The sequence below is a fragment of the Polyodon spathula genome, chromosome 2 (genome assembly GCF_017654505.1).
Source record: "Polyodon spathula isolate WHYD16114869_AA chromosome 2, ASM1765450v1, whole genome shotgun sequence".
In the NCBI taxonomy this organism is placed as follows: domain Eukaryota; kingdom Metazoa; phylum Chordata; class Actinopteri; order Acipenseriformes; family Polyodontidae; genus Polyodon; species Polyodon spathula.
The window spans coordinates 42,845,942-42,868,663 of record NC_054535.1 but is presented as its reverse complement, the minus strand read 5'-3'; the positions used below and the strand labels follow the sequence as shown (position 1 = coordinate 42,868,663).

Here is a 22,722-nt window from a genome sequence, read left to right as displayed (position 1 = left end):
AAATTATTAAACAAGATACAAAATATGATCCCTCTCAATCATGAAAAAACTGGTCCATTATCTACTAATACTGACAATTCGATGTGCCTGAAAATGCTGCTACCAACAATATTTATATAGTCTGCTAAATTATAGTCGGTATAGTGCAGTATTTGTAAATAAGGCTTAAGTTAATATGTTGTGTGTTTCTTAGTGCACAAGATAAGCAAGTACTTTATAGCTAGGTAACCCCTGTTGTGCTTCACTGAAGTAAACTGAAGCGGGAATCCACTTAGTGTAAAATCCTTAGAATTTTCTGTACCTACCATGCTATAGTTTTAAAGGAAATGTCAGCGTGAAAAAGAAAGGGGTTCTTATTTCGGTCTTCAAGACGCAGTTTTGTTATGATTAGCACAGTAGTCTCCGAAGAGAACACTTCACCTAAGTGAACACCCTTGTGGTGAAAGATTTTTCCCCATTGTAAATGCTCCGAATAAAGGAACAGAAATTTCACCTAAAAGAACACCTTCTTGGCACTAGTAGCGGTTCGTTCACAATGGATACAGTACTGTTTTGTAAAAAAGCGACTTGTCATCGTGACAGTGTCTTGAGGGACACTGATTGGTTTATTAAATCTTTCCTGAAAACTGCCGTCATATCATTGCCTCGTTTTGTTTTCTGATTGCTGCAACAGAAAACTTATTGCTACAACATGCCATGTAAACAAACAGCAAAATCCGCAGCTGCTTCTCTTGCTACACAAAGTCGGAAATTGTTCAAGCTCCTGAAAAAACCCGAATCAGACACAAGTCGTTGAGCAATTTGGTGTTTCTTGTTCTGGTGAGTTGCTTCACCATTCTGTTAAATAATGTGCATGTCTTGTATATTGCTGCTGCATTTTGTAACGTGTAGAGGTGCTGTGTTAATTTAGTTTGACAGTTCATGTGTATTAACATTAAGTTAACCCTAAGTAACGCCCATTATTTTTGTCTCTACCATTGTGGTAGCCCAAAACACACCCTGCAGCTAATTTCATACTATATATCGATAAGCTTTTTGACTGTGTGGTTTTGCTATAGTTTTATTGATGTTAGTTTGTCTGTTACTTTATTATTATAGTGTATTAATATACATTTGCCTATTGTTTTGTTTTTACTTATTCAATTCATTGCATATGTTTTATTGCATGTGCGTCATGACAAGTAATACCCAAGTATTTATTTATTTATTGATTCAGTTTGTGTGTGGTGACTAACTCTGTCTTAGACAACACTTTGGCTAGAAGAACACTTTGCTTGCTTCCCAAGGGGTGTCCTCTTAGCCGGACACTACTGTATCAGTATTAATAGTAGACATAGTTTTATTATACCAGTTAATGCAGAGATGTTTCATTAACAGTCTAGAGTGCTATTAGTGAATATCACTAAAGAGTACTCTGTAAATCCATTTTGCTGTTTTAGGTTTGATATGTGAATTTTGCTTTAAGACATGTAAGCATATCCCCCCCCCCCCCCATAGTTCACTTGTCTGAGTATCAGAGATAGCTCTGGATCAGATAATGCAAACTGGGAATTGCTGCTGTAAAAAATAAAAAGAATAAAAACACATGTCTGTAGCCTGCTCACTGCTCTCTTTCTCCCTCCCGAATGCCTAATGAAGTCCCTAGGTACAGCTTGGGAGTGAGAGAATTTTACTGTATGCATCATTATATTGGAATTTTTGACATTGAGGTAGAAACCAGATATATGATGATTCTTTCTTTTTTCCTTTATTTCTCATAACCGTACCCTTATTTTTAGTATCCAGTGTAATCTGCTCTGCTGAAATGCATCAGGGGAAAAATGATAAAACAGATGGTGTCACAATGAAATGCTACAATAAATATTTTTTTACTATGGCTTTTTTATACTATAGATACCAAACTAAGCAAAACAAAGTATTGTTCATTTAGAAAGAGTTCCTAGTTCCAGTTTATTTGTCAAAAAAAATGACTTGAATATATATGATTTTCAACTTGCTTGACCTTGAAGTGCATGCGGCTCAGAATATTATTCTGAGCATCAGCTAATAGGATAGATGAATGTGTTTTTGGAAAATGCTGCTTGGGAGGAGATGAAGAAGCTGCCATCTGTGCATTGTGACCAGTCCATTAAAACAAGAAGTAGGAGAGATACTTTGATAAGTGTTCTGCCTGTGTTAACCTTGATGGCTGCTATTGAGGGGACAATGCTATATCTGTTTCATTGGATTAGATTCTTTCCATGTAGAGGAAAATCAATACTTCGAGGCGTTGGGTGACAGGGGCATCATTTCAGAATTGAAGTGGCTGTCAGACATTGTCATTCGGTGACTTTTGTTCGCCATTGTACTTTAAAGCCTTCATTTTTCTACATCGGCTTTCTTTCTCTCCAGGAGCCTTTATAACAATTCCCCAGGTGGCACTTTATGTTCAGATTTTAAACTTGGGGGCAAAGATCAAGTTCTCAGATCTCTGAAAGCATCCCCTTCATTTGCCAAGAATGTCCTTATTTGTACTGAATTTGCATTTGTGTTAGTGCTACAAGGACACTGTCTCATGGATGGTTCCGGATCTTTTAAAATGAAACCCACTGGGACCAGGTGTCCCAGGATTTTAGAATATCAGAGCATAGTTTAAGGCAATAACTGGCAGACTTTATAAGACAGCCAGTGCAAATCAAGTGGTCTATTAATATGATTTATACCGTTTTGATCCACAACTTAAACCTCCATAGCTTAAAATATGATTGCATGTACATACTGTCTTTCCAACAATACAGTGCAGGTTGCTAATAATGTTAATTCTGAATGGACTCACGGTAAACTTCACTGCACTGATGTATATGTGTACACTGTACATTTTAGTATACCAATAAATTGAGGTCAAACTACACACATATTTGTAATTCAACTTTCACATTAAATATTGTAGCATCTGTACAAAAAAAGGTTACCATAGGATTGCCCAATCAAACCTAGGTATAGTATATTTGGAAATTTTCCCATAACATACATTGTCCTAAAAAAAAGGGTTGCACAACCCCCTAAATACAGCATCTACTGCATCATACCATGTCTGGGCTGGTTGCTGATTTGCGGATTTCAGATGGCAGTAGCAATAAAGGGTTGAGTAACAGGTGGCACAGCCCAGTTTGACAGCATATCTCAAAGCACAGAACTGTCTGATTTCAATCTAGGTGTGAAATTTAGGTGCCATATTACAGCAAAGAATAAGGTGACCAGTGAGCTAATCAGATATCCAAAACCACCAATTGGATTGTCACATTGCAGTGCAAGGACTAGCAAAAACATCCACACTGTGTAACGAATGGAGACAAATTCCACAAATCTCTGACAGCTCTTCAGTGTAATCCATTCTACTGGCCAAATCAGCAAGGCAGAGAAAATATGACAAATAAAAATAAACTAAAATTTAAGGATGACAGAAAATTAGTTTCTAAACATAAGTGGCTGCAGACGCACATCCCAGCTTCTTTTGAATTCTACTCGTCTGTCCTATATGCTTTGTCATTGTTTCAGCTGGCAATACCAGCCTCCTCTCAGCACGTGTGGAATATGCAACTCGCAGCATACACTAAAGGAGTGTTCACTTAATCAATGATGCCATGTCATGCATGAAGATTCCGCAAAAATCCAGCACGCAAAATGTCAGCCTCATCTTTGTCTAATGATTATTGGGCAATGAACTGAAGAGATTTGCATTTCATCTCCGTTCAGCTCCGTGCCCAAAACCCTTTGTGTAATGAAGAATCAAGCCTGCTGTTCCACAAATGACAGAATGACACCGCAGACTTGTGACAACATCTCTGTTTGCAGGGAAAGGTAACTAGCCACAGATGAGGTGTGGACACATTTCTGAACAGCGATGAGCAGTTCTTTTTTGCCAGCTGTGCCACATTACACAAAAAGACATTTGTACACCTTAAACACTTTTTGTTTATTTAAAGCAAATAATTATTTGAAAGGCCTTTTTTTGTTTATTAACTATTAGACATCTAATAAGCACGTTAATGTACATTAATTATTTTCTGTTAACTGTTAGTTAATACTATACACTAGGCCATCTAAAACTGCGAATACCAGAGCCCTATGGATGATCAATCAAACACCTGAGCCCTATGGATGATCAATAACCAGGTTGATCATATGGCTGAAATCTGTTTATATTGTTACTATAGTAAAGTTTAGTAAATTAAATCAGGTTTTTTATCAACTCTAACCCTTAACTAAAAATTAACAATATTTGTTAACAGTTAATAAACTAAAAAAAGCCCTCAAAATAAAGTGGGACCTCTATCTATCTATCTATCAAAGTCATAAGAAACAGATATTAGAATACAATTAACAACAGAACCTTTAGGTCCATCAACATACAAAAACCATACAACATTAAATAGATTGTTACAATCTGTCGTTGAAATACATTTTTTTAAATTGTTTTATTCCTGTTTTCGTGCGTTTGTTTCAATTGAAAGGACATACCTCAAACTCGGCATGCTTCTGGATATCCTCTGCCCTCTGTCTGCTAAGTATGAACTCTGCCTCGTTTGCAACCCTCGCCAGGTGATCTTTCATAGTGTGACTCAACAACCTTCAAGAGAAAAGATTATTAAATACCGGCATGGGGACACCTGGGTCGAGGCTGTGACTTGACATGACTAGCTATTGAAAACGTAAGTAACGGATTTCAGTGCCAGTCACTCATTATCGGACTGTAACAAAAACTATTGCCTGTGTTACTCGAAAAAAGAGCTAGCTTTGCAAGACACCACACAACATGGAATGTATCCCGCTGGAAATGTTATTAACTCAAATTCATTCAATGCTGCAAAAGCAAAGTAGTTTGCAAAAAGATTGTTTCTCCTTATTAGGATACACAAGTAATATTGTACTTCCTGGCTAGCACACTAGGTTTTACCTAAATGTCTGCCTTGCTCAGATTCATGTTCTGTGCTTCTGAAAGTCATCTGGAGGTTATGTTACACAGTAGTAAGAGCTGACTTTTGCTGACCCAGGCCAATTTTCAAAAGTGATCTTTTAAAGCCAGAATGACCATAAACACAAACAGCATTCCCTATAACCCCCTATTTTGCAGCACTCACAAGCATTGTAAATGCTACTGTTATTGAAAGATGTAAAAGGGATGATATCAAAATAGCTGATTTTGCAGATATTTTTAATTTTATTACAATTAACTTATACAGTCTACTTGACTTCCCAGCCAACTCAAATTGGAGTTGATATTAACCATGCATTATCTTATAAGCATGCAAGTGATTATCAGAATAGCATTAAAAAATGCCTCACTGCTGGTACATAATTGAAAAGATATTCAGATTAAGAATTAGATAACTGTATTTTGTTTGTCAAGTTAATACAAATCTACTAAAAACTGACCTTTAATACAAATTGATTTTTTAAAAGTCACCACATATAGTGCCGTATAGAAAGTCTACACACCCTTGAACTTTTTTCACAATTTTTTGTGTCAGTGTCATTTTCATGCATTTAAAATGAGGATTTTTTTCCACTTATCTACACACCATACTCCACACTGTTAAGGGGAAAAAAAGTTTTTATTGAGAAATATATATATATATATATATATATATATATATATATATATATATATATATATATATATATATATATATATACTTGGTGGAAGCACCCTTGGCAGCAATTACAGCTGTGAGTCTGTTGGGATAGGTCTCTACCAACTTTGCACACCTAGATTTGGCAATATTTGACCATTCTTCATAAAACTGTTCAAGCTCTGTCAAGTTCCTTGGGGAGCGTTGGACAGCAATCTTCAAGTCATGCCACAAATTTTCGATTGGATTTATGTCGGCGCTCTGACTGGGCCACTCAAGGACATTTACCTTTTTGTTCCTTAACCACTCCAGTGTAGCTTTGGCTGTGTGCTTTGGGTCGTTGTCATGCTGAAAGGTGAACTTTGGTCCCAGTTTCAGCTTTCTTGCAGAGGGCAGCAGGTTTTCCTCAAGGTCTTCTCTGTACTTTGCTCCGTTCATTTTCCTTTCTATCCTGACAAGTGCCCCAGTCTCTGCAGATGAGAAACATCCCCATAAAATAATGCTGCCACCACCATGTTTCACAGTAGGGATGGTGTTCTTTGGGTGAGTTGTGTTTGCACCAAACATAACGATTAGCATTTAGGCCAAAAACTTCGTTTTTAGTTTCGGCAGACATCAAAGCTTTTTACCACAAGGCTACAGAATCTCCTGAGGTGTTTTTTTGCATACCAAATGGGATTCAAGGTGGGCTTTCTTGAGTAATGGCTTTCTTCTTACAACCCTACCATACAGGCCAGATTTGTGGAGTGCTTGGGATAGTGTTTTCACATGCACACTTTGACCAGTCTTGGACATAAAAGTCTGTAGCTCTTGCAAAGTTGCCATTGGCCTCTTGGTAGCCTCTCTGATCAGTCTCCTTCTTGCTCGGTCATCCAGTATGGAGGGATGGCCTGATCTAGGCAGGGTCTTCCGTTTCTTAATGATCATCTTGACCGTGCTCCAAGGGATATTCAAGGACTTTTATATTTTTTTATACCCATCCCCTGATCTGTGCCTTTCAACAGCTTTGTCCCGGAGTTCTTTTGAAAGCGCCTTGGTGCTTATGATTGAGTCTTTGCTTTGAAATGCAATACCCAGCAGAAGGAACCTACAGGAACTGCTGAATTTATCCTGAAATCTATTATAATTTAACACAGGTGGAAGCCACTTAACTTGGTGTGTGATTGCTATTACAAGGGGGTGGACACATATCCAACCAAGTTATTTTAGTTTTTATTTTTAATTAATTTTCTACAAATTTCTAGAATATTTTTTTTCACTTGGAAGTTGTGGGATAGGATGTGTAGATTAATGAAAAAAAAAAAAAAAAGAAGTATTTTACTTCCAGGCTATAAGGCAACAAAAGGTGAACATTTTGAAAGGGGGTGTAGACTTTCTATGGGCACTGTGTATGTGTGTGTGTGTATATATATATATTTTTTTAACACACAGGTGTTAATCTCATAAATGATTTTACTTCTAGCGGACCAGTTGTGTCTTTTTTAAGAACACTTCGCATCATATACAAGTAGTAGAATCAAAAGTACTATAATGATCATTAAGCACTTTGTATTAAAACCAAGTCAGCAAGAGAGACGGCACACAAGTATGATCAGAGAAGCATTCCCCTTCTGAGATAATACAACAACAAAGCAAGCCAGTTTATCAGTGCAAGATAACAGTCTTTGTATATAATATATACAAGCTTTTTCACAAAGTAAAAACACTGCATTTCAATTGGGACTGGGAGGGTGGAAAGATTATTCACTTGGTTTGAATTACTTTCACTTTAGCGACACTAATTGATTTGTTAATGATATGCATCTGACATAGACAGACCTTACCAACTCCACTGCATGTGCATAAATCCCTGTGTTATCTGTACTAATAAAACATTAATCAAGGGCCAAATCCAGAACAGCCACTTTCCAAGCAAGGTCAAGACAGGTCAGGGCCGTGCAAAGTGAAACAACAACAGGCCAGGTCTTTGCACTGTAACCCAACACCCTTGGTACTTTTGGTACTCTAGGGAGCAGGACTAGTAGAAGCATACCCCCAGCCCCTAAACGATGCTTCTGCCAGACCAGATCCTCATTAGCATAAATCTTACTTACCTTTTTTTTTATTGCTTTTAAAAGGCTATTTTTTTTTCTCTCTAACTAGGAATTAGGATCACATTACACTTAAAGCAAAACATTTTTCAATGCACTTACACTCAGTATAGTATAGCCTGTGTGGTGCTATAAATGTACACAGCTCTCTGAATTTAGGGAAGCATTAATTCTGAGATCAGAAGATATCAACAGAAAAAACTATGTCAATAAACATCTTAAAATCAGTGTATGTGTCACATGAGGCATGTAAAGCAATTAACTCTGAGCAGTATTACTTACATTTCTTTTTAGGAATGCAGAAAGTTGTTTTTTTTAGACAATAGAATTAGAACTTACAGTACTATGCCATGGCAAAAATAATGAAATAGGAAAAATCAGCAGTTAAGTTGCCAATATATACCTCAACCACATCAAATAAAATACACAATGTTGACACCCTTTAAGAGAGGCCTGAATATTTTGAGTGTCACACGAAGTCAAGGATCATGGCTCTGTCATTCTGCCCCAGTCCACATGGCACAGCCAGGTATTGATGAAGCCTTGAACTCTGGGGCTTGAGCCCAGGATCATCTTTCCAAAATATATTGATTTGTCCTCAATATGGGTAAAACTTCAGGGGCCTTAGGCATTTTATAGATTCAAGCAGCAAGTCATAATGAAGAGGTGCCTACAGAAGGTCAAAATTCCAAATGATAATTACCTCCCCTCGTTGACAAGTTCAATAAAGGCCAACCCAGCGTTCTTCTGAATGGAGTTCTGCCATTCCTGAAAAGACACAAGTTACATGAACTTATATAAAATGCTTCCCACTTTTTAAATCCTTCTAAAGTCATAACGATAACTCTCTGTATATAAATATTCAGCTAAACATTAATTTACTTATGGGACAAAACCTCATAATTGAATATCCAAAAAGTAAAGGAAATGTAGCCGCAAAACAGAATTTCATTGGTGAAAGGATCTGGTTAGTAAACACTAGCCTAAATGTATCAAGGTGTTTACACCAACATGTAATTTGTACCATTTTTGAAAAGGAAAATACAACTATGAACATTGTAAAACTAGTAACAAACAAATCTGAGGGTTAATTTAACAAATAAATACCCAAGTTGTTTGTGAACTTCTCATATTCAAGGCTGTACTTGAATCATTTTGGTTCTGCGTATCTATAGTAGTAATTCCTTATCTTGATCCAAGATTAACCACCTCTCCTCAAAATAGATCCAGATTTATTTTGTATTATTTATATATTTTTTTAATCAATATTTATACAGCATAGCTCTGCGAGGTTCAACATCTTGTTTTCAGAGGTGCCCTGTTGGCAGCTACATGACTACAAATCAAATACATTCATTAATCATAGAGTTAAAATCATAATTACCTGTAATTGTATCACTAAAGCAAGAGACATATTTATTTATATAGCTCTCTTAAATTATTTATCCCGGACAGCCTTGTTTAGGTGTTAAATTCTGGCTCCTGTATGGTTTTACAACTGGTTGGGACTGAATGAGGTGAATGATTTGATCAATAGTCACAGTCAGTGTGCGCTACAGGACTGGAACCAGTTTTGTTTGTTTATTTTTTTAAAAAGTCACCAGTCCTCAAGCTATGCCAAACTTTACAGCATCTAAGGAACAAGCGTCTAGTAAGGTCCTGTTCATTACATCATTTTATTGCTTGTTTTAATTTCAGTTTGTATTTCTTTCCCTTTTTGTAATTTCCTTGATATGGAAGTTCCATACATCATTTGTCAGGTGGGTTGCAGACTGCTTCTAAGTGGGTCACAAAGTCCACTTTCCCAAAATAATGAATATTACTGTTCGAACATTTGCCCTGTCTCAACATCAATACACAAACACACACAGGCTTTCAAAAGTATTCACCCCCCTTGGACTTTTCCACATTTTATTGTGTTACAACATGCAATCAAAATGGATTTAACTAGGAGTTTTTGCCACTGATCAACACATAAAAGTTAATAATGTCAAAGTGAAAAATAAAATCTACAAATTGTTCTAAATTAATTACAAATATAAAACAGAAAATAATTGACTGCACAAGTATTCACCCCCTTTGCTATGACACACCTAAATAAGCTCTGGTGCAACCAATTGTCTTTAGAAGTCACATAATTAGTTGAAGGGAGTCCACCTGTGTGTAATTAAGGTGTTTCACATGATTTCAGGTTAAATACACCTGTCTCTGGGAGGTCCCACAGTTGGTTAGTACATTTTCTAACAAAAACTACGTCATGAAGACAAAGGAACATTCAAAGCAAATCCGGACTAAGGTTCTTCAAAAGCACCAATCAGGGGTAGGATAGAAGAACATTTCAAAGGCATTGAATATCCCTCGGAGCACAGTAAAGTCCATTATTAAGAAATAGAGAGAATATGGCACAACTGTGAATCTGTCTACAGAAGGCCGTCCCCTTATCCGGGCGAGAAGGGCACTAGTCAGGGAGGCCACCAAGAGGCCTATGACAACTCTAAAGGAGTTAGTCTTCCATGGCTTCCAATTTTTCTTAAAAATATTTCCCAACATAAAACCAATGTCACCTTATAATAATTGATTCTGAGTTTCAGTGTTTAAAAATTAAATATCAAACAGAACGAAATTTCAATGTACCGTTTGTAATTCGATAATATGAGAGAATTGGTCAGGGGTCTGAATACTTTTGAAAGCCACTGTGTATACCAAACCAAACTAGAACTGCACTGGAAATAGACATGAATGGTTAAAAAAGTAAAGGAGCAAACAAACTGATGGCACTGTCCTCAACTGGCTTTGCATCTTCTATCCAGCTCTAGTACATACTATCACTGCCATCAGCACACAAAGTTTAAAAAAAAAAAAAGTTGCAAAATAAATAAATAAATAAACAAACCCAAGCGAAAGCATTTATAATATCATCATTCAGGATTTTGAACAGACAATAATTACAAAAGGTGTAAACCTGAACAATTTTATAAGCCGCAGCTGAGAGAAGCCAAAATTGACTTAATAGTTGTGAAAAAAAGAGCTTAATAGTCATCGTCTTTCATGATAAGTTTAATATTTCATCACTTTATACACAGCCATCACAATAATAATAAAACAAAGTGATATGCAGAATATGTAAAGTTCTAGGCTCCAGGGGCAATGGAGGAACCACATTAAAAGCAACAAAGCCTGCCACTACTACAACAAAGAAATCATAACACATTATTTAGCACTGAATGGGAAGAGTTGCAGAGCATCAGTATATTAAATGATTTCATGCGTTATGATTTCCTATTGCTATAAAGTATGTACTAGATCAGTGGCAGATGTCTTCATGCTTTCTGATATTTAACAGATCTGAAAAAAGGCATGGAAAATAAAACAAAAATAAACAAGTTTAAACTTTTGTTAATATCAAGTGGCAAGAAAGCGTCCATTCTGTTTTCAGAAGTCTGGTAACATTAGCCAAATGAAAAATTAAATCGGACATGTTTAACTCTTCACTTATTACCTCACTTGATCGGAAGTCCGTGTTTATACATATCTAGCCCTGCTACGATAAACAATAAGTGATTTAGGAAATACCACAGGTCAAAGCTTGAGCTTCTTTATTTAACAATTTAAAGTTTAATTTGCTAAACTTAACAGATGCCTTTTGAGTAAGACGGTTGTGCCTGTCTAATGGGTATGTAAACAAATGACTCGGGTACGATCAGTCACGTCCTTAGACCCTACCGATGAGGTAATGGATAAAGAACTGATGAAACTCTGGATGCAGAATGGGAAATTTAAATAAGATGAAATGCAGGTTTGCCAATGCCAATGTTAGTAAACTCATTTTTATAGCAGGAGCGCAAGGAGGTCAAATGAATTGCCCCCTCAAGATTACACAATGTTTGGTCTGGGATGTAAAGGAAGGGAAAGCCCACAGGTTAAACCACATGACCAGAACCACTGACATGATGGGTTTTAATCCTAAAGTAGTCACTAACGAGGTTAGTTTAATTTTGCCCTAGTGGCATCAACAAACACTGGCAACCAGGTAATCAAACCTTAGTGTTTGTTCATTACTAATGACAAAACAATCAGTACAGTGGCTAAGCGATTAGCCTATGCAACGTGTGATGACACTGTGTGGGTACGTATACTTTGATATGAAGTCTGATCAATTATAAAATTACAAGTGCAAGTATATTTATGCAACGCATTTATTTGATACTTGTGACTTCAGGGTACTATCATTGATCTGCAATTAGGAGGTGTCTGACAAAGACATAAACCTCAATATGAAAATTTAAAATCCAGTGCCAACAGAAATGAAACACCTCACTCATACAAGACCTGCCTGGCAACGCAATCGGATAAACCAATAACTTATCATGGATCTCTTGGTCTATTAACTACCAAATCTCATACAGCACTGCATAGATCTGTGAGTAAATCAGTGATCACAAAAGTTGTTCTGTTATCATCTGATGTCTCTTCAGGAGCCCTTTAATACATAGAAAAAGAACAAACAAACAAAAAAACTAATAAGACACATACAACCCAATAAGCAACAATAAAGTAGTTTCCAAAACAACTTAAGGTGCAATGAAACCACTGGGGATATTTCTCAAAGTTAAATACCAACTCTCCCATGAGACTTGAAACTAAAAAGAAAAAGCAAATGCACTTTATGAAAAAAACAAGTGTGCTCCAAGCGCACACATTCGCCCCACCTTGAAATGAAATTATTGTTGGAACACAATCAGGACAGTCTGATAGCATTTCTTTAGTGTTTTCTTTTTTTTTCTTTTGGCCTTAGTGTTTGCACCTCAAAAGAGAGCTAATGGCAGCAACATTTCTTTTGCTTTGTTTTAAAAATGGGGCCTTAAATGTGGAACATGAGAACACTTTGCTTCCACGGCTGTCTAGCCATAACTGTACCACAAAAGCATGAGGAAGTGGAGCTAAACGCTGCAGCCTCTTCTAAACCAGACTAAAATAAATAGCAAAGAGTTAAAAGGATGAAGGATATCGTTTGGCAGGAAATCCCTTATTAGACTAAGCAATTAAGATGGCCATTGATGTTTCCTATCAAAACATCAAAAACAATGGCAACCAGAACTACAGGAAAACTGTTAACATGGCTATACGTTTATCCCCAATGTCAAAATACTGTCAATAGATTTTCTAGTCATCTTGGAAAGAAATGAGACAAAGGAACAGTTTCTGTCAAAACCTTCAAGTTTTCTGCATTAACTATATTAAAAGGTTTGCTTTGGTAACTGTACCACCTGCACTATGCCAAGATTAAAGAATTGGAACTAGCACTGCAATGGTGGCGTGTTTTTATGCAACCCAATGAAGCTGTAATTTACCTAAGTGTCATGATTTACTTTGTCTTTTGTTATTTATCTGATTCCTAATGCCATCTGCCCTCATTGTTATGGCTAACAAATACTACCTTATTGTCTATTATGGTAATCAATCAAACAGAAAAAAAACTCTAGTGCTTCCCAAATACAATTCCATACAGATTAGATGCCGCTACAATCTACGGTCTTATCAAATAAACAAGAAATAAACCTCCAAAGCAATCTATTAAAACAATTTAAGAAGGATGTTTGATTCTGGATTTAATTATGCATAACAGAATTTGCAATTTGTAAGGTCCCAAAACCACCTGCCTACTGTAACAAGAAACAAAACCTCTCTTCTGACCTCTCATCTGCCTCTTAATATCCCCATGGATCACCCACCCTACTGCTTATGACCAAATCTATCCTCATGATCTTTCACCCCACCGCTATGATCAGCTGAATTTACTGAAGATCGGTGTTTCAATGTGATAGTTGTGCTGTCTGCAATGACTTTATCAGTCACAAGCAGCCCCAGGCTACAATACAGAATCAGTGCCTTAAAAGAAAACGCTTTTTCGAACTCATTATTTACAGGGGCATCAGGGGGACTGACAAACACCTGGGTGTTCAGACAGTCCAAAACTGAGCATGTGCTGTCAAGTCTGCATATAACATGGAATACACACTTGTATAGGTTTTTTACATACACATGCAAAACAAAAAAACACAAAAATATTTTAAATAAACCACCATGGATAGCTCTTTGGTTCCATTAAAATTAAACCTAAGCAGTCTGTATATGGAGTGTAAATCATTAGCAGAACCTCTAGGCAGGTGCCAAGATTGGCTTGGTCCCTGTGTTCTGATGCTATGAGGTAGGCCCCTCACAATATAGGTAGCCCATGATTTTACATGCTAACATTCTACTTAAATAACACAGGAAAGTAAGAGGAACCCAATAATGTTGGTAACACTTGCATCAGCAAGTTTTTGCCATCAATAGAATCATCACTGGAATAATCACGCGGGACGATTTATTTATTTATTTTATAATTTAAAACTTCAGTTGGAATGATCCCTAGAGGCCAAAAACTTCCACTGTTTTGCCCAGAGACATAAGATAACAAATAATTTATTTGTTAAAGTAAAATTGTATTTCAAAAAGACAGGTACCACTTAAAAACAAAAATGACAAACATACAGATACATCCAACTGCAGTATACTGAATCTGAAACAAAAACACATTGGAAATTTGATAACTTGGCATTTTTTCACAAGTGCCCAGCCATTTAATTAAAAAACATAAGCCAAGTTTCAAGAAACCACTGGGGCAACCTTTCCCAGCACAAAGCAAATAGGCACAACTGTAAAACCGATGGGGACCAAGGTTGCCCCAATTGTTTCTACTAACTTGGCTTGTGTTTTTCACACAGGTTCAATCCGCTTTTATTGTGCCTGAAAAACACAAGCCAAGTTAGCAGAGACTACAAATTAGAAGTGAAATGGTGCTTTTGACTGCAAACAGACATTGTTTTTAATAGCTGTTCTCAAATTGTAATCCTGAAATCAGAGTGTGTGTGTGTGTGTGTGTGTGTATGTGTATATATATATATATATATATATATATATATATATATATATATATATATATATATATATATATATTTATATATTTTTTTTAATACAGTACTAATATTTTATGTCATATGATTCTAAACATAATTTTATAGTAAATAGTTACAAATCAGTAATGTTGTTTTTATCTGTAGATTAAATTATATCTTGACAGTAGCCTTTGTCCTCATGTCTTAATTTGATACACATACGTCATGCATTAAAACTGTTCAGGTTTGGAAAAGGAAGATCATCCAATTGGATTCAGCTTAGCTATTTTAAACTTAAGTTCTAATATTTCACACTGTCAAAGATACAGTACAGTACACAATTGGCAATATTCTTTTCAGTTCTTATATCACCATGGATTACTTGATGCCCCATTAAACATTAAGGCCTTCATTGGAGGAGCAAGATTAATCTGTAATTCAATACCTAATTCTCAACCATCTGATGAGCTAAATCCAAACTCTTAACTGTTGCTGCAGGATTCAGAGCACCAGCATTCTTTGATGCATAAGATATCTTCTCTCTGAGGATTCCTTTCTTTGTTCTGGCTGCAAGGCTTGTGCTGTCTTCAAAATTATTTTACAATAAGTGAAATTGACTTTTGCCTTTTTTTACAACTGAAATTTCTTTTTTATTGGAAGAACTATTCTGCTTTCCAGTGCCACAATTATAATGGTTTCTATTCAGATCACTTGCACGGAGCCTCCAAGTTTCATAATCTTTAACAAACGCTTCAAAAAAGAAAGTAAAACGATAAAACTATCAGTTTAAATACCAGTACCACCAAACGCCTGAAAACTCAATCTAGCTGATCAGGCTGGCACATTAACATTTTGTAAAGGTGTACTACCTGCTGTAAACGGTTCTGTAAGTCATGCCCCCATTAGAACGTATTAAAAGCAACTACAATAACTTTTACAAGAGTGAAAACATTTACAAGAGTGAAATATCGCATCATAATGACAAAACATTAGAAAAAATTAAACCACAAAACTACTATCTAAACTTTGTCACTTTATTTAGATTTAATGACTTAAAATACATTTATAAGTGTTCGGTGGCTTCCTCTAATCATAAGTGCAAATCTCAATTACATTGGCAGCGTATTAATTTGGCATGACGAGCCTGGAGCTCTGTGCGTTCCGGTACATTGTCATACCTGAACAGAGACTTGCACACATAGATATATACCTGCAAATATGTAATGAAAAAATACAAGTACAGCCAATATTTCATTATCAGTATGCAATTGCAATGCTATATACAAAAACAGACCCAAGATAAAATGAGTTGGAATTGTCAGCTGTTTAAAACTATTGTTTAAAGGTTCACTCAAGAAATGCAAAAAGATTGTAAAAAGAAATAAACAATATTCTATTTCATGTGATAAAATATATGAACAACAAATTTATTTTTGAAATTCACTCAATAAGCAAGGGCCTTAACACAACGACTGCTGAATAATTTTGATCGGCAAACATACAACCTGCCAATTTAAACATTTGTGTTGGGGTAAATAAAACATGCACTGCCTTCCTTTTAATTTGATACACAGATAACAACAATTTGTTAGTATGCAGCTCAAGTGGGTTGCAATCCTGTATATTCTACAAGTTGATTCTCCAGCAAGTTATAAAAACACACTAGCCTGTAGAAAACGCCAGAATGTTTGTTCCGAATGCCATTTTGTCACAAGTCAACCCTCCACCAAGGGCTCCACTATTGCTTCAGACAGCACCCTAGGTTCAGTCAAGTTCTTTAAGTGATCAAATCAGGACGGTTTTGGGTTTCACTGAGGATGATAACAGTTGCTCTGCCCCAGCCAGCTACATGCTCCCGACAGATGACTGTCATTAAACCCTTCTGCGATCTTCTTGTACGGGGCCTGTGTAAATGTGTCCTATTAGTTCATGGTCAGTCTGTTTGGCAATTCCAGCCCTCAAGACAAATGGCAGCTGCTGCCCTCAGAGGTCTAAAGTCAAACCTATAGGGGATTTCAAAACCTAGCTGGAGAGAGGGGGTGGGGGTCTGTTCATTACAAGTTGTTCTTGCTACCATTAGGATTATAAATATATAAAAAAAAAAGCTAATTATTAATTTTTATTAGCTTTAAAAAACACACTCCTCTTCGCTGGGCTTGTTTTAGCAGACTTACAAAAAGACCCAAAACAACGTTGATCTGAAGCACGTCTTGAAGTAATTAAAAGAAAAAAATCTATGAGCTTCAAATGACTGAAAACTGGATGCCCCACTTTACTGACAAAGAGCGAACTTTGTTTAGTCTCATGCTGATTACTGGTCTGCAAACACCTGTAATAGTAAAATTCTGAACACAGTGATCAGTTTGACATGGTACACCTGGTTTAGCCTCTATGCACTAACTTAATTGATCCTAACCCATCCACAGCCTTCAAGCAAAAACGAGAAGTAGTACAAAACACAGTGCATGTTTGGTGAAGTGCAAGATGCAAAGGTGTGGCAACCCGGCTTTAGCCACAGCGAAACTCCAACCTCTGTGCCAGACTACCCTGGGTAGGAATCCAACTAGTAAGTTTGAGGGGAGGGACTTCTTTTAGTTCTTGTAAATCCACTGACCCAGCCAACCCCAATTTAAACATGTTTATCAAAACAATGTTCGCTCTCAGTCACATTTCAAGCAGTGTATGTGGGTCACAACAGCTAGGTCAGAGTCAGAAATATCTGTGGTACCCAAAGTCTAAACCATCAGGACACCCAAGACAGCAAGTTACATTATTTACCTATGTACAAAACATTGGCTAACACCATTATCATACTAAAAAGTCATCTAGGGGAGGAAAATCCATAAAGAGCTAGACAGCAAGACTTATGAAAACTTTATATTGCCTTCATTTGCTTATTGAATATTCTGGATTTGATATTCTGGATTCTATTCTAACGCTTCAATACTACTATATTGAAAAAACATAAGTGTGTTTTGACCTTAATTGTGGATATCTGGGAATTTTAAGCTACAACATGGTTGATGGTGATTGAATGGATTGTCATGAACAATAAAACAAATTAGAAAAAGTTTGTAAATTAGTCTTTTAAGGATGATTTAAATGATTGTAAACTATTTGTTGTGGTAATAAACCTGCATAACCAAAATAATTCAGTGTATGTTTTATTTCTGTGAAGTGGATTTTGTCAGGAATCAACCAATAAGGACATCATAAAATATATGCAATCTCACTACAATCTGGATGTGGCATAGCTCTAACCCTGTAAACCACCACTTTAAACATGGCACACTGATGGTTGTATGAGGTAACTTGTCTATTTCCCACAGCTTGGAAAAACAACAACCAGTGACTGGTTAAGTAGTATCACATGACTGTGCGTATATATAGCCTATACCATGGCTTCCATACTAATGAGCCGCTTCACACTGAATAAATCGCTACACACAACTACGGTCTAAATTCCATGGCAAACTGCCATTTTATTTGTTATTAGTTACAAAACCACTGCCAAAAATTAGTAACATTGCTCCTATTTCCTTTAATATATTTGGGAGATGAAACTCCAGATAACTGGTACAATACCAACTTTGAGAAGACAAAATTATAAAATAAGTGCATCAGCAACTGTCAAGAGTAGACAGATAACAGTAGATGAGGAACAGCTAAATGAAATAGAAGAAAACAAAGATTGAAAAAAAAATAAAATAAAACTACAGCATGGGCTGTTAATGTACTTAATGTCTGGCAAAGAAAAAAACATGGACATTAATATTAAAGTAGTAAGACCAAAAAATTTCAACAACATTACGGCAATTTTATGCCAGTGTAGAAGTTCAACTGGCGACCAGTATTTAGTCTCCAGTTTTATAACATTGAGAGCTGGACTAAATACCAGTAGATATTTTAACAGCAGAAGTTTTAACATCTCTGCTGACAGCGAGTTTAAAACCAGCAATAATGTATTCCTGTCAGTCATGAAAACAAAAGCAGGTAAAGACAAGGCCAGACACCACCACCCATATTACCGGCTTGGATTTAAAGCATCTGTGGGAAACTGAGGACCTGGTGGTCGGATTGGTGTGTGAAGTCTGGTTCTATCTTAAACTTAATCTGGCACGACACAGACACAAGGGTGTCCATCAGCTAACAAAAACATATTTTGAGATCCGAAAGGATGAAAAAACAGACTTGAATATGTGTGCCTCACATATAACGAGGCCACAAACCTCACCTCAAGATTCGGCTTCAGCATCCACCGCAGCTACTCTCCTGCGTTTTTCGGTGTTATTTGAAACTCCGCCCAGACCATCCATATCACTAGCCTGTGCTCAGTCCTCTAGTTTTTAGATACCACTTCAGATGCAGAAATTCACAATAAAACAGACATGTGCAATTTATTTAATAAGTGAACAATAAATGTAATTAAATTCAATTCAATATGTAGGACTACATATTACACTGCGGATGTATACACAATAAACGTTTCTGGTTTTGTCTTAATTTAAAAATGTGTTTTAATTATTTTTATTCCCCCAAATAACAGGTATCCATGTTACAAGGAGTATAAACCACTTCAGGGTGTGCGGTTCCGATGATATATACCACTTCTGGGGTGGTTACAGGCTCTTACACCTCGGGCCTTATCACCACCCTAGGCATGGTACTGTATATATCACAGGGACCGCATGGCCCGACGTGGTTTATACCTTATTTATGCTTGTCATATCACAGTGACCTTTGCCACAGCATGTATAGAGTCTCCAACTAAAGATGTGATTGCTGCAGCACTTAAGCAGCCACTACAAACTCCAGATGTGATGGTATTAGAGCTTTCTTAGAGCTTTCCTCACGCACATTGAAATATGAATTATGTCTACACTGAAAAACTAACAAGGAGAATATATAATTTATTTCGAATTACTAAAGTCAAGCTACTTTTCAAAGGCATACTGCAAGTGTCAGATTTTGTGGATTCAGAAAAATAGAAAAGCAAAAACATTTAGAAATTCCGTTGTAAATAAAGTATTTGAATAAGTGACTAATACATATGCATATATTATAGCAGTGCTATGATAATGTTGGGTATCATAATGCATGTATAACTTCTGCTGGCCAAAATAAGAGTTTCAAATAATACTATGGTTCAAGAAAACAAAATGGAAAATATATTACACCTTTGTGATTTGACAGATTTTCTTTGTTACCTTCCAATAAAAGACATTAGCATAATATCTAATTCACACTCAGGCATGTCTTGTTCACTGAAGTCTTAGCTGTTTAATTAGGGATATAGATGCACAAAAGCATTTTATCTCAATAAAAAAAAAAAATAACAATAAAAAAAAGTCCAAGACATTCTCTTCAGATATTCAAAGTAGCTGGGGGGTGGGGGATTTGTGATTAATTATGCCTGCCAGACAGTCACTTTTGTGAGAACTGTTAAAACTGCTTGCAGATATTACCAATGTTCACCATTCCTTCTTTATGTCCTCAGTTAAAAAGCCTAGCTGTAAAACAGTTGGGTGCCAAATTAAAATACACTTTATTTTAGGCGGTCCCCATGCTCGTAGGCCCACTTCCTGTCAGGAAGGGTTCCATTTCACTGCATAGGTCCCATCAGCAGGGAGCTTGCAGAATTAAGTGCCAGTGGATACTACTTTGTTTTTGATTCGCCACACTTGAGAATATCATTCAATGAATTTGTTATGAAAATCAGCATGATGTTATCCTTTTGACTAGACGAACAAGTCGCAGGGTACCTGTGTATGTGCCCCTTTACTTGAAAAAAAAAAAAAATCCGCTTAAATAGAGCTGGTCTTGAACCTTGCGTGTATGTTTTTTTAAACTACAGGACGTCTTTCTGGCTGTGCAGAATAGACAAAACTATTTGACCCACATGTGTCTGCATTCCACGCACTGAAGGTTATTTAGTTTACTCTACTTCGTTACAAAGGGGCTCAGCTTTGCATCTAACTTTTAGCTTCCAATTTCCAATTAAATTAGTTTGTTCCACCAGTGCAGTTTTAGAGTTACCTCCAGTTTTGCACTGAAACATCAAAAACACAGATTTAATAAGCTTTCACGGAAAGCTTGCATCACTTTATCAAGTGGAATAAAGACATGTTAAGAACACAACCAAGATAAACGTAGGAACCCTAGAAATGAACATCGACCAACAGTGAGATTCTACATCTCATATAAAACATTAACAGTTCTAAATGGTGTAAAGAAGGAAACACGGTACATGTATATAATAAAAAAATTTTAAAAATTCTAAAGAGAGAAATGTTTTATTTTTTTTTATTTATTTTTTTTAAACTTACATGGAACTGTAGCTTGTAAGTAAAAAACTTAAATGTAAAACTGGGTATTGGTGTATTAGTGCAAAAAATATCCTGTAACAACAGTGCATTGCATCTCTAAAAATTTAAAAATATAAAAGTTCTACAGCTATGGCCAAAAGTTTTGCATTATCTAGAATTTTAGGATTCTGGCACTATATATATATATATATATATATATATAAAATCAGACTTGCAGTCGAGTCCCCAAACCTCGAGTCCGAGTCTGTGACTGAGTCACTATCATTTGAGTCCAAGCCACAAGTCCCTGACTTCGAGATTCGATTTCGAGTCCTTGAAACAAACTCAAACCAACTGTCATTCAACTAGTGCTAGTGGGGGTACAGTTAACCTAACACATGTTGTCTGATATCCCTCAGGAAAAATGCACAAATAATAAAATGCAATTTAAAAAAAAAGGTTGATTTATTTTTTCTAGCTAGATTATTCTATTTGCATGCCTTTTCAACTTGTCATTCACGATCTTCTTTTCTTCTGGAATTGGAATACTATTTGAATGTACCTGGAGTTTATATATAAAGCTTCCAGTTCAAGTTTGTGGACGTTGTTTTTCTTGTGTTCCGTTACATATTCCTATACATATTTGTTTTTTGCAAACTGGAAACAGTTTGCGAGAAGTCCACCGCAAAGTTGCACAAAAAAAAAAAATGTACAAGACCCACTGTATTGCATATGAAATATTTGCATACTATTTTCTAAATGGTGGAAAAATGAAAAATTACATTTAAAACAATGTAAGAGACTGCAAAATATGATACATTCAATTTAAAAGACCGAATACAGCATAACGTACCAGATTTGAATGGGCGCTTTCCTGCTTTCTTGGTGGAAGTTTTTTAGGCATGCGTGAATAAGCAGTGTTCTATCACTTTTTAATGCATTCCTGAAAATAACTCTACACTGGTACAAAATTAAACCTACTTTCACCTCTGACTATATCATCTACTTTTGACTTCAATTTGGGTAAAATCTGCCAATCTGATTTGGACATTGCTGGAATTGTATATATATACTGTGTGCTTAAATAGTACATTTAGAATTTGTTTTGCAAAACAGAAAAATTATGTTTCACTTTCATTATTATTATTATTATTACTTAGCAGACGCCTTTATCCAGGGTGACTTACAATTGTTACAAAATATCACAGTACAAAGCATTGCATTATAAAATATCACATTACACGTTATCATATTATAAAATATCACATTAAAGAATATCATAATATAGATAAGAGCAGTTATGAAAGTACAATCAGATCAAATTCAAGTAAGAGCAAAACAAAGAATACAGTAAGATATAAGTAAGAGCAAGTTTGACTAAGAGCAATTAAACTTTTATCAAGTCTAATACAATGATGCATTTACGATATTGTGCTTCAGTTAATTTGATTTCAGATAATCTATCTTTTCTCTTTTACACAAAAACATATAATATTTATGTATTTCCGCTTTGTGTAGCTTCATAATGGAATAGCATGAATAATCCATAATAAATTATTTTCATTTTGGTAAATCAAGTGGTATTAAGCTATTCTTTCGTTCTTTTTTTGCTATCAATCAGTCCTTCTGTCATATCAGTCTGATATGCCTGTTTGACGGTAGGCAGTTTTCGATTTAAGACTTTAGAGCCTAGTTTTACACTGAATTTGCCAGGTGAATTAATTGATGTTGCTTGCAAACAGTAATTTTGTGTACTGGGAATGAGTGGAGATTAAAA

The 22,722-nt window shown here is 35.9% G+C and overlaps 1 protein-coding gene across 7 annotated transcripts in view; it reads right to left on the bottom strand.

The window, feature by feature from the left end:
* LOC121296784 (lipopolysaccharide-responsive and beige-like anchor protein) overlaps positions 1 to 22,722 on the bottom strand; it is a 295,937-nt gene that overhangs the window by 186,362 nt on the left and 86,853 nt on the right. For all 7 annotated transcript variants that reach the window (XM_041222596.1, XM_041222620.1, XM_041222603.1 and 4 more), the window contains 2 exons: positions 8,406 to 8,470; positions 4,501 to 4,609 (listed from right to left, as the gene is read on the bottom strand). In XM_041222596.1, coding sequence (XP_041078530.1) covers positions 4,501 to 4,609; positions 8,406 to 8,470 — 174 coding nt within the window. The remainder of the gene's footprint in view (positions 1 to 4,500; positions 4,610 to 8,405; positions 8,471 to 22,722) is intronic.